The 17,991-nt window shown below is 40.5% G+C and overlaps 2 protein-coding genes across 2 annotated transcripts; both read right to left on the reverse strand.

Moving 5' to 3' along the window:
• Positions 1 to 1,145: 1,145 nt before the first annotated feature.
• On the reverse strand, positions 1,146 to 5,548 carry LOC111607629 (NLR family CARD domain-containing protein 3-like). The gene is made up of 5 exons (XM_023329759.1): positions 3,792 to 5,548; positions 3,543 to 3,716; positions 3,193 to 3,357; positions 2,961 to 3,007; positions 1,146 to 2,836 (listed from the first exon to the last, which is right to left on the reverse strand). The coding sequence occupies exons 1-5, from the start codon at positions 5,546 to 5,548 to the stop codon at positions 2,313 to 2,315; spliced, it is 2,667 nt and encodes an 888-aa protein (XP_023185527.1). The 3' UTR covers positions 1,146 to 2,312.
• An 8,049-nt stretch (positions 5,549 to 13,597) lies between these two features.
• LOC111607637 (zinc finger protein jing homolog) lies at positions 13,598 to 17,887 on the reverse strand (the record flags this gene model as incomplete). Its single annotated transcript, XM_023329789.1, has 7 exons — positions 17,800 to 17,887; positions 17,045 to 17,178; positions 16,637 to 16,804; positions 16,327 to 16,422; positions 14,407 to 14,506; positions 14,061 to 14,268; positions 13,598 to 13,635 (listed from the first exon to the last, which is right to left on the reverse strand). Coding segments are annotated over exons 2-7 (666 nt in total), but the record flags the coding sequence as incomplete, so codon positions are not given.
• Positions 17,888 to 17,991: the final 104 nt, after the last annotated feature.

Genomic DNA, 17,991 nt, shown 5'->3' on the forward strand with positions numbered 1-17,991 from the left:
AGCTAATGATGAGCTAATAACTGATGAGCTAATAACTGATGAGCTAATGACTGATGAGCTAATGATGAGCTAATAACTGATGAGCTAATAACTGATGACCTAATAATGAGCTAATAACTGATGAGCTAATAATGAGCTAATAACTGATGAGCTAATAACTGATGAGCTAATAATGAGCTAATAACTGATGAGCTAATAACTGATGAGCTAATAATGAGCTAATAACTGATGAGCTAATAATGAGCTAATAACTGATGAGCTAATAATGAGCTAATAACTGATGAGCTAATAACTGATGAGCTAATGACTGATGAGCTAATGATGAGCTAATAACTGATGAGCTAATGATGAGCTAATGAGTTACAGGAGTGAGTGGAGGCAGCAGCAGGACAGACAACAGGAATCAATCTAACATTAAAGAATTACTAAAGAGGCTCAGAGTGACAATGAATAACTAGAAACCAGAAATAAACACAATAAACTAGAATCACTAAGAAAGAACTGAAGTGAAAATGAAACAAGGCAAAAACGATAAAAAAAACTAACAGAAGAAACGACAAAACCAAAACTAACAAATTATATAATGCATTAAATGAAGAATATGTGTCAGTTTTCACCTGGTTTCATGTTTCCACTTATAAAATAGTCAATATTTTGTCTTTATTGTCTTTATTGTATTTATTATCCACAACATGAAGAATCATTTAAATAATATTTAAGATTTTTCATCTTCCTGGTTTTCAGACTAATTGAGATAAATATTGACTTTACATTTTTTCATAGGTAGGATGTATTTTACATGTTCATCAGATACAAATAAACTATATTTCAGTTTCTTTCACATTAATCTTCACTGTTAAACATAAAAATAAATCTATATTAATTCAGGATCTCTGGCTAAGAATATAGAAAAATTAATTACTTAATAGTGAGGTACATAAAAAGCACTAAAGTTTTGTAAAGGATTATGGTTCTACATAATTATGCTTCAAAAATCTCAGTATTATTATTATTATACTGAATAATAAAGAGAAAAAATACACAGAAGTAGCAGTTGTGTAATTTCTTTAGGATTTAATGCATTCAGACATGTTATATTTGTGCACATATACAAATAAAAATCACAAACTCTCCATTTTCTTCAGTTTTATACAACAGCAACTTTACCTAAATAAACTACATTTCAGAGTTAAGATAATTATGGAAAGTGAAACAAAAATAACTAAGAATATGAGAACAAAACAAAGTGACTACATGAATATAAAAAGTGTTTTAAAGAAGATTTTGTTAGTGTTTTCAGATGAAGGAAACAGGAACTGTGGTGTTGAAGGTGTTGAAGGTGTAGCGGCGATCAGTGAGTTAGAGGAAACGGCTGAAGGTCTACAGGTAGTTTACTGACATCTAGGAGAATATTTATTTATAGTTAATGTAAAATATTTATCCATAAATCAGATCACAGGTCTTAGGCTTCACTTCAGCGCAGTCCTCTAAACTACTCACTAATCAATATATAAAGTAATATTAAGGGAAAACAAAAAACCATTACCAATAATGTCTGCGTGTGACAGTCGGGACAGCTGTCACACTATTATACAATGCATAAATAGAAAAAATATTGATAATGCCAAGTTTTCAGATGGATTAATTTTTCTACATTTTAAAAAATTATAAAGGAATATGGTTGAAAATCACAGCATTGTACATCAACTCTAATATCATATTTACTGACAGAGAAACAAACAAAAGTAGAAACTGTGGAAGTTTTACAGGAATTATTAACGTGATATTTATACAAGTTTATATTCAAATAAAAATTACTTTGGTTTAAAAACTCCTTTTTCACACCATTTAGTTTTCTCTTCATTTTCTCAAGTTACATTAGAGAGTTTAGATAAATTATGGCAAATAAAACAAAATAATTGCAAAGAATCATGAAAGTTTACAAAGACATTTAGAAGAACAAAAGAAAAACGGAGAACATAAAGGAAAACGTGTTTTAGGGGAATAAATGTGTTAGATAAAGTTCATGGAAAAGGCTGAACAGTTTTCACTTTTAAACTTAATGGACTGAAAACATGTTGGTATTTTTGTAAATAGCCATAAACAGTTCAGTCTTCAGCAAGGGACAAATACCAACAAACTGGATTATAGTAAAACCTAGAAAGTCACCACTGAACCCAGTGCAACGAGAGCAGCTACTAGTCTGCTGTTGAAGTTAAAAACATTTTCTCAACATCTGCTTTTAGCTTCTTTTAAAAGCTAAACAAGCAAAACTAGGCTGTAGAAGAGGAGCAGATCTTTTCTTAGCCTCTTCAGATTAAAGAAACAGAGGAATTAGAAAAGATTGCAAATCCGGGGTAGAGCGGTTCAGTGAAGGTGGTGCTGAAGGTGTGGAGGTGGAGCAGAGACTCAGAGGAGACGCTGTAGAAGGACAGGACTCCACCAGGACAGTCCACATACACCGCTACTCTGCTAGAGACAGAGGAGGAGGAGATGGACGTTCCTGACTTATTGGTCCAGAGACAGTTACCATGGCGATCAGAGCAGATCAAACTCCAGGAACGATTATTCATTCCAAACCGGCAGTCACTGCCGTCTCCTTTCCTCCCAATCCCTCTGTAGCTTAATGATATATCAACACCTTTTCCAATCTCCACCTCAAAATAACATCGACCAGTCAGACCGTCTTCACACAGCAGCTGAGGCCTAACATCAAATCTGTCTGGATGGTCAGGATACGGCTGAACATCCTCCACACGGGTCACCTTCCTGTTGTCTTCCAGCAGTTTGAGCTCTCTGTTCACTGTGTTTACATCAATGGTGAGTTGACAGGAATCTGATGGAGAAAATAAACACAATGCAGATACTGATCATTTATTGACCCTTTGATGGTGATGCTTGAATGAGTGATGGGACAGTTTGATGTCAGCTGTTTTGTTGAATCAAATAAAAACACTTACACTTCCTCAAACCTGGTTTCAGCCATTGGACCCCAGCAGGCTCCACCCTGAGGGGAGGAGGGAGAGACAGAGCAGACACTGAGATACAGAGCTAAGATAGCTAGCTCTTCAAAATGACTTTATTTATGACCGAGTTCATTACAGATCACAACAACAAGGACTGGAATGGAAAATGTTTACAGATCTTCTTCCTACTTATCAGATATTACAGATGATTATTGCACCTCCTTACTTAAGTTTGAACTGTGAACTCCTCTTTGCCGCTTCCAGCAGCTTCTTTCCTGCATCTCCTGGATTGTTATAGCTCAGGTCCAGCTCCTTTAGATGTGAGAGGCTGGAGCTCAGAGCTGAGGCCAGAGATCTACAACCCGTCTCTGTGATCAGACAGCCTGAGAGGCTACAGACGAGAAAAGGATGCAAAGAATTTCAAACGTTTGTGGGAGCCAGTTATCTAAAGGTTTCATTATTATATCAACGACAGCAAACTGTATTTGGTCTTCAAATAAATTGAGATACAGCAACAATGGAAAATACAGAAAACTGAACATCAGTCACTAGATCATCAAGCAAAAAATATTTTACCTTAAGATCTCCAACATGCATTGTGAACCTTCTAGTCCATCACACAACAGCTCCGCCCCCAAATCCCTCAGATTGTTGTTACTCAAGTCTAACTGTCTTAAACTCGAGGACTGACTGCTCAGCACCATAGACAGAGATTCACAGCTTCTCTCTGAGAGATCACAGCCGTTCATCCTAAAAGGATAGAAATCATGTTAGACTGAAATTATATGGTAAAAGTTTTCTCTAGATTTCTCCATGTAAACTTACACTGCTTTTTGTGTTGCTTTAACCACAGGCAGCAGCCTCACAAGAGTCTCCTCTGAAGGAGAATACTTATTCAGGTCAAACTCATCCAGGTCTTTTTCTGATGACAGTAAGATGAAGACCAGAGCTGACCACTGAGCAGGAGACAGTTTATCAGCAGAGAGACGTCCTGAACTCAGAGACTGTTGGATCTCCTCCACTAGAGAACGATCGTTCAGCTCATTCAGACAGTAGAACAGGTTGATTTTTTTATCCACAGACACATTCTCACTGATCTTTTGCTTTATGTACTGAATTGTTTCCTCATTGGTCTGTGAGATACTTCCTGTCTGTGTCTGGAGACCATGTAGGAGTCTCTGATTGGTCTGCAGTGAAAGACCCAGGAGGAACCGCAGAAACAAGTCCAGGTGTCCATTTGGACTCTGTAATGCCTTGTCCACAGCATTCTGATGTAAATTAGCCAGTGCAGGTTCCTTATCTTCTGTCTCACATTCTTCAAGCAGATTGACTCCAGAGTTGATGAAGGTCAGATGAACATGAAGAGCAGCCAGAAACTCCTGAACACTCAGATGGACGAAGCAGAACACCTTGTCCTGGTACAGCCCTCTCTCCTCCCTAAAGATCTGTGTGAACACTCCTGAGTACACTGAGGCTGCTCTGATATCGATGCCACACTCTGTCAGGTCTGATTCATAGAAGATCAGGTTTCCTTTCTGCAGCTGATCAAAAGCCAGTTTTCCCAGAGACTCTATCATCTTCTTGTTGTCTGGACTCCACTGTGGATCTGTTTCAGATCCTCCATCATACTTGACCTTCATCACTTTGGCCTGAACCACCAGGAAGTGGATGTACATCTCAGTCAGGGTTCTGGGCAGCTCTCCTCCTTCTCTGGTCTCCATCACATCCTCCAGAACTGTAGCAGTGATCCAGCAGAAAACTGGGATGTGGCACATGATGTGGAGACTTCGTGATGTCTTGATGTGGGAGATGATGCTGCTTGCTAGCTCCTCATCTCTGAATCTCTTCTTGAAGTACTCTTCCTTCTGGGGATCATTGAACCCTCTGACCTCTGTCACCATGCCAACACACTGAGCAGGGATCTGATTGGCTGCTGCAGGTCGTGTGGTTATCCAGAGGAGAGCAGAGGGAAGCAGTTTCCCCCTGATGAGGTTTGTCAGCAGAACATCCACTGAGCTGGACTCTGTAACATCAGTCAGGATCGGATTGTTCTTGAAGTCCAGACCAAGTCGACTCTCATCCAGACTATCAATGATGAACAGAACCTGGAACTGTTCAAAGCTAAAGATTCCTTTGGTTTCAGGAAAGAAGTGATGAATCAGTTCCACCAGGCTGAACTTTTTCTCTTTCAGCACATTCAGTTCTCTAAAGGTGAATGGAAATATGAACTGGATGTTCTGGTTGGTTTTGTCTTCAGCCCAGTCCAGAGTGAACTTTTGTATTAAGACAGTTTTCCCAATGCCAGCTGCTCCTTTAGTCATCACTGTTTTAATCGGCTGATCTCCTCCAGGTTGGACTTTAAAGATGTCTTCTAGTTTTATTGTTGTTTCTGGTCTGTGTTGTTTCCTGGATGCTGTTTCAATCTGTCTGACCTCATGTTCCCAGTTGACCTCTCCAGTTCCTCCCTCTGTGATGTAGAGCTCAGTGTAGATCTGGTTCAGCAGAGCTGGGTTTCCTGCTTTAGTGATCCCCTCAAACACACACTGGAACTTCTTCTTCAGGGAGGATTTAAGGTTATACATGCAGCCACCAGAAGACCCTGAATTTGTGGAAAAAATGAATAAATGTCACATTTAAATTGACACATCTCTTTATCTACCATAGAAAAACATAAAGAAACCAAAAACACTGTATACAGAATAGATACAGCTCAATAGCAAATCTAGAAACTTAGATATTTGTGGGTTACATACATTTTTGAAAACTATGTAGATTTATGTACATAGATAGGAATACCTGAAATATATTGGCTAGTGCTACTGAAAGCTGGTGTATTCATACACTGCTCAAAAAAAATAAAGGGAACACTTAAACAACACAATATAACTCCAAGTAAATCAAACTTCTGTGAAATCAAACTGTCCACTTAGGAAGCAACACTGATTGACAATCAATTTCACCTGCTGTTGTGCAAATGGAATAGACAACAGGTGGAAATTATTGGCAATTAGCAAGACACACTCAATAAAGGAGTGGTTCTGCAGTTGGGACCACAGACCACTTCTCAGTACCTATGCTGTCTGGCTGATGTTTTGGTCAGTTTTGAATGTTGGTGGTGCTTTCACACTCGTGGTAGCATGAGACGGACTCCACAACCCACACAAGTGGCTCAGGTAGTGCAGCTCATCCAGGATGGCACATCAATGCGAGCTGTGGCAAGAAGGTTTGCTGTGTCTGTCAGCGTAGTGTCCAGAGGCTGGAGGCGCTACCAGGAGACAGGCCAGTACACCAGGAGACGTGGAGGAGGCCGTAGGAGGGCAACAACCCAGCAGCAGGACCGCTACCTCTGCCTTTGTGCAAGAAGGAACAGGAGGAGCACTGCCAGAGCCCTGCAAAATGATCTCCAGCAGGCCACAAATGTGCATGTGTCTGCACAAACGGTTAGAAACCGACTCCATGAGGATGGTATGAGGGCCCGACGTCCACAGATGGGGGTTGTGCTCACAGCCCAACACCGTGCAGGACGCTTGGCATTTGCCAGAGAACACCAGGATTGGCAAATTCGCCACTGGCGCCTTGTGCTCTTCACAGATGAAAGCAGGTTCACACTGAGCACATGTGACAGACGTAACAGAGTCTGGAGACGCCGTGGAGAGCGGTCTGCTGCCTGCAACATCCTTCAGCATGACCGGTTTGGCAGTGGGTCAGTAATGGTGTGGGGTGCCATTTCTTTGGAGGGCCGCACAGCCCTCCATGTGCTCACCAGAGGTAGCCTGACTGCCATTAGGTACCGAGATGAGATCCTCAGACCCCTTGTGAGACCATATGCTGGTGCGGTTGGCCCTGGGTTCCTCCTAATGCAGGACAATGCTAGACCTCATGTGGCTGGAGTGTGTCAGCAGTTCCTGCAAGATGAAGGCATTGAAGCTATGGTCTGGCCAGCCCGTTCCCCAGACCTGAATCCGATTGAGCACATCTGGGACATCATGTCTCGCTCCATCCACCAACGTCACGTTGCACCACAGACTGTCCAGGAGTTGGCGGATGCTTTAGTCCAGGTCTGGGAGGAGATCCCTCAGGAGACCATCTGCCACCTCATCAGGAGCATGCCCAGGCGTTGTAGGGAGGTCATACAGGCACGTGGAGGCCACACACAATACTGAGCCTCATTTTGACTTGTTTTAAGGACATTACATTAAAGTTGGATCAGCGTGTAGTGTTATTTCACTTTAATTTTGTGTGTGGCTCCAAATCCAGGCCTCCATTGGTTAATAAATTTGATTTCCATTGATGATTTTTGTGTGATTTTGTTGTCAGCACATTCAACTTTGTACAGAACAAAGTATTCAATGAGAATATTTCTTTCATTCAGATCTAGGATGTGTTATTTGAGTGTTCCCTTTATTTTTTTGAGCAGTGTATTCTTAATATTTCCTTATTTTAAAATAAGTGTTGTTGCGCAACACCCCCCCCCTCCTTTCTGTCTCTACTCTCTCACTCTCTACTTCCTCTTCTGAGAGGGGAGATGTGCTACCAGCTCTCCATCTAACGGGTTAATTGAGTTTCCTAAATCTGCCGGGATTTACCCTGTCCAGAACTGAAGTAAACTCTGTTTAAGCTGGTTTCGAGAAACGATTCACCTGATTTTTAACGGCCTACATCCAGGTGTCCCACCCTTCTTCCCTCTGTGAATTAGCCAGACTGAGCAGCCTACAGCCAACTAGTTTCACAGAGCACACCTGTTAACGGTCGCTCGTTCTCTTATTTTACAACTTGCATTTGTTATTGAACCAGGTAGGTTTTAGTGACTCGGGCGAGTCCCAAGGATGACGTTTTAAATTTGGGCTACCAGCAACTTAAAAACATTTTAAACTTTTTCCTCTCCAGAATCAAACATCACAGCTATTTTACAACCATCAAAGAACTTTAAGGTGACTCATTAACTAAATGTCCACAACATCTTTTAGATTTTCTTTATGCTAAATATTTTATTAGTAAGGCATTTTTGCAAGGGTCAGTACAGCTTAATTCAGTAGCAGAAATAATCAAATAAGTAAAATCAATCATCTAGTCTGTCTTTCCCTACTGCTGATACTGAAAACTAAAAAAGGAAACCTTTGAGAGAGACGGACGGAGCCTGGCGCCTCGAACCCCAGACCTGGCACGACGACGAAGAAGGTGCTGCAGCAGGAGGAAGACGCCGATCGATGAAGGCCAGGATCTCCGCAGGTCTGATGATGAAGAAGGTGTTGCAGCAGGAGGAAGACGCCGATCGATGAAGGCCAGGATCTCCGCAGGTCTGATGATGAAGAAGGTGTTGCAGCAGGAGGAAGATGTTGATCGATGAAGGCAGGAATCTCTGTAGGTCTGATGAGCCTCCTCTCCGCATGGATGGTGAGGTCACACAGGACTTGGTGCTGGCAAGAAAAAAGGCACCAGTTCTTCTTCTTTGTCTTTGCCTTTGCCTTTGTCTTCATCTTTGTCTTTGGGGTCTGAACCCAGCCGATGAGAGAAGTGCGATTCGAAGCCACAGGTTGTGGGGCTGACGGGTTGGTCCCCATGCATGAGCAGGACAGTCTTCGGCTCCGTGGCCCCGGCTCTTCTTCAGCTGCAGAGTTCTTTGTCCATCTCGATCTTGGCTCGAAGCTGCCCGGAGGATCCAACGAACGGTTCCTCTTTTGCACTCACCTTTTATAGGGTTTCTGACTGCTCAGACAGATGATCTCATATCCATCACTGTCTTACAGACATTTCCTGATGTCTGTGCTAATGTCTCAGGGTTGCTCAACCTCCTATGTCCATTGCCTGCACAACCTTTCACCTACTCTCTAAATAAGGCGTTGATCATCTCTGCTCTCCTGTTAGTTCCTTGCCTTTCACCTTTCACCTACTCTCTACCTCCAACATATCAGTGATGTTTAATTGCAGTTACACCTTTTTACACCATTTCAAGTTCAATGTCAAAATCACATTTATATCACATTTATTTTCTTTAGCTTCTCTGATTTAGCATTCATTTATAATTTTATAACCATAACTTATATCACATTTATTTTCTTCAGCTTCTCTGATCTATCATTCCTTTATGATTTTATAACCATAACTTATTAATTATCCTTATTATAATCCTAATGTGAGTTATTACAGATGTTTTTCTAAAAAGAAACCAAAAGAATAATCCATGATTCTAATTATTTAATACTAAAGTTACGGTTACTGGTTTTTCTTATAAATGTTCTCACAAATATAAGTGTAAGTATTATTACAAGTAAACCAATATTAATATAAGTATTTTACTTTGAATTTTATGAAATTACTAATAATGTTTAGATTTCATTCTTTAAAACTTTCATGCTTTGAAATAAGGAATAGTCTCAGCTATTTTTTATAAATCTGCAGGCTGGAAACTTCCTCTTTTTCCAGGAAACCTGCTTTTCCTGTTTAATGACTCTCTCTGACTGACTATGATTTCTTATGATTAGATAGAAAAAAGTAGAATTAAAGCAAAGTTTGCATGAGACAAAAACAAGACACACAACCAGATTTATTTTATTGACACTTAAGTCTACTGTTGGGCCTAGATGTCACTTGAGTGATTCATTTTAAAGATAACTTTATTTATTATTACTGTTAAACTAACTTTATTGACACTTAAGTCTACTGTTGGGCCTAGATATCACTTGAGTGATTCATTTTAAAGATAACTTTATTTATTATTACTGCTAAACTAAAATCTCCAGCATGGGGAAGTGGGATGAGCTCGGATTTTCTTGACACCCCCTCCACGAGGTCAGACCTTTCACATGCTGGGAGTCCATCACCCTCCTGCAGTTCGCCGTCCTCATCCCCTGGAAAGAGAAGAGGTTCGTCTGGGATGTGAAGATGCAGATTCTTCATCCTCAGTTGTCACAGAGGGCTCAGTGTAGTCATCAAAACTCCACTTCTCTTGACACCCCCTCCTTGGAGTTTTGATTTCCCCCATGAGGTGATGAATGTCGAAGAAAACTTGGATCGCTCTGATTCTTCTACAGGAACCTTCGCTGGATGAACTGTCGGTTCTTCAGGATGTGGGATGATTCTTTAGGGAAGATGGGCTGAGACAGAAGGCCTCAAACAAACAAAAAATTCTGGCTGTTCAACAGAGCAAAGCAAAAAGCATAAGCATCATGACGCTTTATCCGTAATCATGATCCTTTTCCATTTTAATCCATCAGGTTGTGACAGGAGTTCTTCTTTAGCATAGTCCAATTTCTTCACGGCCCTCCCAGTCCAAAGCCTTGAAGTTGTTCTTTGAACGGCAACCTTCCTGTAATAGTGGCCAGTCTACTGTAGGATGGCATGGTGCTTGATTCTCTGGCCATCTTCTCGTAATGTTCTGGTTCGCTGTAGCTAAGAACTGGCTTGAGCACTGCTTCCTCATGGACCCCTTTCTTCATCAGTAGTACTGTTGAAGTTCAGTACTTGCTTTACAAAAACTCGGGCGTTGAATCTCAGCTTGATCACCGTAGTTGCAGGCCGATCTTGAGCTTTAATCCAAACTCTCTGCCCTGCTTTCAGTGACACTTTGAGCTGCAACTTCCCTTTTTCTTCTCTGAGCAAAAAGGAAAAGTGTCTTCGCCTCCCTGCTTTCTGTGACGTGAACGGAGTTCCTCTGCAGGGGAAGACCTGCTCTTCTAGCAGTTGTCACTGTGTCCATCAGCACCAAGAGGTACTTCTCACCTCTCTTTCCTGTTGTCCCCATTGGCTCTGCTACATCCATGCAGACTGAACCCCATGGGACTGTGCTCTTGATGAACAAACCTTCCATCCGCTGTCCTGGGTGCCCTGGGTAGCTGTGCAGAAAGTTGATGCAGTTCTGTTGAGGTCTCCTCCTTTTCCAAACGATCTGGACGGCCGGCTTCCTCCGGTTTCTTCCCCAGATTTTCCTCCTCGAAGTGATCATCCATCACTCCGTCTCTCTGTCGGTTCGAGTTGTCTATCCCCCAAAGCCTCTCTTTAGCCTTCGAGCAGGGATGGGTCTAGACTATGTTGGCTACTAGCTTCACTGTCTGGATCCGGTCATTTATCCTCAGTAGAAGCTTTCCCTCACCTGTATGCTATACAGTTACTGCGAGGGTTGTGACTGATGGCCTTATCAGTCACCACTAACTCTTTTCCCTAAGAGTTAGTAACCCAAGTGAGCTATTCAGAGTCTCACATCTGTTTTCACTGACTTGGTATCTTTGGGGCCCGCCTACTCAGTTGTGCGCCGCCCCACGTTGGGCGCCACTTGTTGTTGCGCAACACCCCCCCCCTCCTTTCTGTCTCTACTCTCTCACTCTCGTACTTCCTCTTCTGAGAGGGGAGATGTGCTACCAGCTCTCCATCTAACGGGTTAATTGAGTTTCCTAAATCTGCCGGGATTTACCCTGTCCAGAACTGAAGTAAACTCTGTTTAAGCTGGTTTCGAGAAACGATTCACCTGATTTTTAACGGCCTACATCCAGGTGTCCCACCCTTCTTCCCTCTGTGAATTAGCCAGACTGAGCAGCCTACAGCCAACTAGTTTCACAGAGCACACCTGTTAACGGTCGCTCGTTCTCTTATTTTACAACTTGCATTTGTTATTGAACCAGGTAGGTTTTAGTGACTCGGGCGAGTCCCAAGGATGACGTTTTAAATTTGGGCTACCAGCAACTTAAAAACATTTTAAACTTTTTCCTCTCCAGAATCAAACATCACAGCTATTTTACAACCATCAAAGAACTTTAAGGTGACTCATTAACTAAATGTCCACAACATCTTTTAGATTTTCTTTATGCTAAATATTTTATTAGTAAGGCATTTTTGCAAGGGTCAGTACAGCTTAATTCAGTAGCAGAAATAATCAAATAAGTAAAATCAATCATCTAGTCTGTCTTTCCCTACTGCTGATACTGAAAACTAAAAAAGGAAACCTTTGAGAGAGACGGACGGAGCCTGGCGCCTCGAACCCCAGACCTGGCACGACGACGAAGAAGGTGCTGCAGCAGGAGGAAGACGCCGATCGATGAAGGCCAGGATCTCCGCAGGTCTGATGATGAAGAAGGTGTTGCAGCAGGAGGAAGACGCCGATCGATGAAGGCCAGGATCTCCGCAGGTCTGATGATGAAGAAGGTGTTGCAGCAGGAGGAAGATGTTGATCGATGAAGGCAGGAATCTCTGTAGGTCTGATGAGCCTCCTCTCCGCATGGATGGTGAGGTCACACAGGACTTGGTGCTGGCAAGAAAAAAGGCACCAGTTCTTCTTCTTTGTCTTTGCCTTTGCCTTTGTCTTCATCTTTGTCTTTGGGGTCTGAACCCAGCCGATGAGAGAAGTGCGATTCGAAGCCACAGGTTGTGGGGCTGACGGGTTGGTCCCCATGCATGAGCAGGACAGTCTTCGGCTCCGTGGCCCCGGCTCTTCTTCAGCTGCAGAGTTCTTTGTCCATCTCGATCTTGGCTCGAAGCTGCCCGGAGGATCCAACGAACGGTTCCTCTTTTGCACTCACCTTTTATAGGGTTTCTGACTGCTCAGACAGATGATCTCATATCCATCACTGTCTTACAGACATTTCCTGATGTCTGTGCTAATGTCTCAGGGTTGCTCAACCTCCTATGTCCATTGCCTGCACAACCTTTCACCTACTCTCTAAATAAGGCGTTGATCATCTCTGCTCTCCTGTTAGTTCCTTGCCTTTCACCTTTCACCTACTCTCTACCTCCAACATATCAGTGATGTTTAATTGCAGTTACACCTTTTTACACCATTTCAAGTTCAATGTCAAAATCACATTTATATCACATTTATTTTCTTTAGCTTCTCTGATTTAGCATTCATTTATAATTTTATAACCATAACTTATATCACATTTATTTTCTTCAGCTTCTCTGATCTATCATTCCTTTATGATTTTATAACCATAACTTATTAATTATCCTTATTATAATCCTAATGTGAGTTATTACAGATGTTTTTCTAAAAAGAAACCAAAAGAATAATCCATGATTCTAATTATTTAATACTAAAGTTACGGTTACTGGTTTTTCTTATAAATGTTCTCACAAATATAAGTGTAAGTATTATTACAAGTAAACCAATATTAATATAAGTATTTTACTTTGAATTTTATGAAATTACTAATAATGTTTAGATTTCATTCTTTAAAACTTTCATGCTTTGAAATAAGGAATAGTCTCAGCTATTTTTTATAAATCTGCAGGCTGGAAACTTCCTCTTTTTCCAGGAAACCTGCTTTTCCTGTTTAATGACTCTCTCTGACTGACTATGATTTCTTATGATTAGATAGAAAAAAGTAGAATTAAAGCAAAGTTTGCATGAGACAAAAACAAGACACACAACCAGATTTATTTTATTGACACTTAAGTCTACTGTTGGGCCTAGATGTCACTTGAGTGATTCATTTTAAAGATAACTTTATTTATTATTACTGTTAAACTAACTTTATTGACACTTAAGTCTACTGTTGGGCCTAGATATCACTTGAGTGATTCATTTTAAAGATAACTTTATTTATTATTACTGTTAAACTAAAATCTCCAGCATGGGGAAGTGGGATGAGCTCGGATTTTCTTGACACCCCCTCCACGAGGTCAGACCTTTCACATGCTGGGAGTCCATCACCCTCCTGCAGTTCGCCGTCCTCATCCCCTGGAAAGAGAAGAGGTTCGTCTGGGATGTGAAGATGCAGATTCTTCATCCTCAGTTGTCACAGAGGGCTCAGTGTAGTCATCAAAACTCCACTTCTCTTGACACTAGTTACAAACTATTTAAGTAAATTATTGACATATTGGCTCCTCCATAGAATTACCACCTTATTGTTATGAAATACAGTATGTGTCTTAATTGTTAGATTAGATTTTTTTTGATCTGATTAAGTGTAGTGAAATGTTTAATATTGATGAATGTATTTATTAATGGTATTTCACCTCCTCAGTTCTGCCTATTTCAGCTCCTTTCAGAATAAACTGTTTCATGGCCCTAAACCTCTATGCAGAATTCAAAGATGGGAATCTGAAAATATTCTTTCCTGTGTATTTGCTGTAGGACATTTTAAATGTTTGTGAAAGTCTTACTGCTTTGTAAAAGGTCAGCCAGTCCCTCCTGGTCCATGTTCCTCAGAGTGTTTACTATGATCTTTAAAAACGCCTCTCTGCTGCTCCTTTGTTTCTCAGCTTCACCTTCGCTCTGACTTTCTAAACTTTCTTTGTAATCTGGACTCAACACATTCTTTATCCACTTCAACTCATTAGTTGCAAAAGTAGAAATGTTTTCTGTCAGCTCCTGGAACAGAATATGAGATAAAGCAGAAATCAGAGTGAAATCATGGACTCAAACATCAGGTCCATGTTGGACAGACTGAAGGTCCTGTGGTCTACAAAGACCAACATGGAGGTGACTGAACAGAACCAACATACATACCGTCAACACGGAGTCCCGTGTCTGATGTTGCTGTGAAGACAGACCACTGGGAAGGGTTCGGGTTCGGGTTCGGGTTCGGGTTAGGCTCCCCTGGTCCATGCTGTGGAGGAACCAGGAATAATTAGCTCCCATTTTCTCTACAATACTAAGTGACACAGTTATGATCCATGTTTATGAATCAGTCCCAGGTAAATCGGTTCTGTAGTTCAGCTCCTTTGGGAAAGAAACATTGCAGCAGTTTTACACAAGGTAATGACATTTTTTACATAAAATTAAAGGACAATATATTAAAAACTTAACAGCAAAGCATTAATATGACATTAACAGAAACAGTAAAACATGAATTAATGGGCAACAGATACTAAGACTCAGATTAAACATTGTTACCTATTAGGAAAAATTAATCAGGGACATTTTCAGTCCTAAATTTAAAAGAAGCCAACATTTTCTGGGCATCTCAGGTTTTCATTGTGTTTAATTCAGAACTGATGAACACAAATTAAAAATGATCGTCTAAATAATCTTACCTACTGAAAAACCCATGGAGCAGATGTCTTCTGACTGGGAACTCTGGCCACCATGTGACAACTGTACAATTTGACAATTATTTTATCTTATCTTATCTTAAGGCTGGTTGAGTTATAGATTATGTGAACAGTAGAGATTTTTATCTGAAGGATTTTTTGTATACTGTATCCTTTATTCTTGTTTACTTAACTTCATTCCTGATTCAATATTTTTGCCTTTTTTCCAATAATTCCTTGTTTTATGTGTAATAAACTGAAGCCCATTTTATCTGGTGACAAAGAAAATACAGCTGTGCATCATCAGCAAATATAGATATAATAATGTTAGAGAAACATGTACATAGGGAATAAAAATCAATCAGGAAGAGATCCCTAATGAAATGAACATCTGACGTTAGATCACATGTACAGCTGTTACCAATTAAATTGATTTTTTTATTTATCACATTATTTCAACCAGTTTGTGTTTCTGTATTTACTACTGGCGCTAGTTAGTGTTGAAGAACAAAATGTCTTTTCTGATGTACAGTTACACAATAAAAGTCAGATAAAGCTATAAATCATAAATATTATTTATGCTGACAGCAGTTATGAGACTGGAACAGGAAGAACCGTTATCAGTTCATGAACATTGCTCTCTGTAGGAGGAACTCCTCTTTCCACACACATTTCACAATGAGGCTCCAGAAACCATGAACTACACAGAAAAGAGTAATAAAAAAAAATAAAGTCACGCAGCCTGATAATCATTAATCATTACAATCCAAACACGTTACAATTATTGTGACTAAAGATGTAACAATTTCGATTTTCTGTGTATTAATTTAAGTTTCTGTGTTCAGTTGAGTCTCTGTGTTGTCCTGCCTGCCCAGCTGCCCCTCGTTTCCCCTGATTACCTTCCTTGTGTATTTAATCCCACCTGTGTCTGTGTTTCCTTGTCGGTTCCTCGTCTGTTGTCATTGTTTTAGCCTGTGCAGAGTTTCTTGCCTCTGAATTCACCAGTGCTGCCTGGGTTTCTGTTTGCCTGTGAGAACTTTGATTAAATCCTTCATTTTCTCCATAATCTGGGTCCTGAACTTCCATCCTCACCATTTCAAACCACAAATCATGACAAAAGATGATTCCAACACTGAACTCTAATCATTAGAGGAATACAAATAGCTTTTTAGATTTGCTGATTTTTACAGCACTGGTTACAAGTTTCTCTCTTTTATAAAAAATAAATAAGTAACTAATACCAAAACTAGTTTTCTGCTATTATAAGTGAGATATTCAGAGAGCAGTTGATAGTTTGTATGTTTCCTCTGGCTGTGTGCACAGATACAATCGTTCATAAATGGTTTGGTCACTTAACCTCAGTATTTAACACGATTGTACCATCACAAACATTTACCTCTTTGTAGAAGGTTGATTTGACTTCAAATCGATTAAACGTCCACTTGACTTGAACGACACGATGCTGGGTTCTGGTTCTGATCCAGGTTTCCTCCTGTGAATAAATCAGTGTCAGTGATGTGATCTTGGACACGGAGAAAAGCTGCAAACGCATGTAAATCCACAACAATACTGGATAAAATTAATATTTATATCAGTGGGACACACTGATCAATAATCACTTTATTCATAGAAAGGCATAATGAAGAGCTGACATTAAAATAAAGCATGTTAAACTGTTACATTTACAGCACTTAGGTCCAGTTCACCTCTTTGTAGCTGGAGGTTCATCTGATTTAAAATCAATTAATCGTCCAGTTGACTTGCCACTCTGTAAGGAAATACAGCTGGGTTCTGGTCCAGGTTCTGGTTCTGGTCCAGGTTCTGTTTCAGGTTCTGGTCCAGATTCTGGTTCTGGTTCTGGTTCAGATTCATTGCTGTAGAAACATTGGTTGTTGATGTAAAAGTTCAATTCTGTTAATGAGTAAAATCTCTAAACAAATAATGATCTAAAATGAAATGTTATTTCCACAAAGTGATATAATGAAAAAATAGTTTTAATTAACAATAAAGCAAACAAAGTCGCATTAAGTTATGTTTTTTTATTTGCTGCAACAGAAATGATTCTTCCTCATTATTGTGATTTATTACTGAGGAGACAGAAACGTTGCTCTGACCTCTGGCTTCCCTCCTGCAGAGCCGCTTCAGTGACTCCGTCCTCACACTGATCCATGTTCACTGCGTCTCACTGCTTCACCTGCAGACCAACTGGGTTCAGATGTTCTGAGTGTAAACAGCAGAAAGTCCAAACCTGCAGAAGAAGATTAACTGGTTGATAACTGAAATAAAATGATGCAAATATTCAGAGAAACTTTTGGCACCATCCTCCTCTAAGCTCCTCCTGCAGTTCAGAGTCCAGTCAACGGCTCAGAACCGGTTCTGGTCGGATTCTACCAATAATCCTAAACTAAACTTTAACCTTAAACTACAGAACCAGAGCCGATAGAAATGTCCGTCTTTTTCACAATATTATTTTCTATAGCATTCTTATCAATTATGACACGTCATCAACGGCCCGGTTCTGTTCTGATCCACCTTCCCGTGGCTCCAGTCCAGTTCTTTATTCGCGGATTAAAACAGTTTAACTGAGACGCGCCGCGTCTTTCTTCCACTTGGTTTCCCTCAAGTGTCAGTGAATCAGAAACATCTATTTTAGCTCATTCTGACTCGGAACAAAGCGGACCTGACTCACAGCTGATCTGCAGCAGATGTTGGGCCGAACCGAGCCCGTATGTAGCGCGCCAGGAACCGCTCCGTTGCGCAGAGTCCAAAGTACCGATTAAAGTCTATTAATGGGAACAACGGAGCTGCGCACTTATGCAGAAACTGTATACATTTTTATTAACCAGTCAATAAAAATATGCTACATTACCTTAAAATGGAGGCTTTTCATCTGCGTCACATTCTGGCTGAAAGTGAAAGTAAAAACAGAAACACAGACAGGAGGAAGTGGGCGTGGCTTCTGTTGATAATAAAGTTTATTACTTTAACTTTAGGAACGGATTGGTCAGCATTTAATCAATCATTTATGTCGAGTTCATGTCTGATACCCGCTTCACATAGT

The sequence above is a fragment of the Xiphophorus maculatus genome, chromosome 24 (genome assembly GCF_002775205.1).
Source record: "Xiphophorus maculatus strain JP 163 A chromosome 24, X_maculatus-5.0-male, whole genome shotgun sequence".
Lineage (NCBI taxonomy): Eukaryota > Metazoa > Chordata > Actinopteri > Cyprinodontiformes > Poeciliidae > Xiphophorus > Xiphophorus maculatus.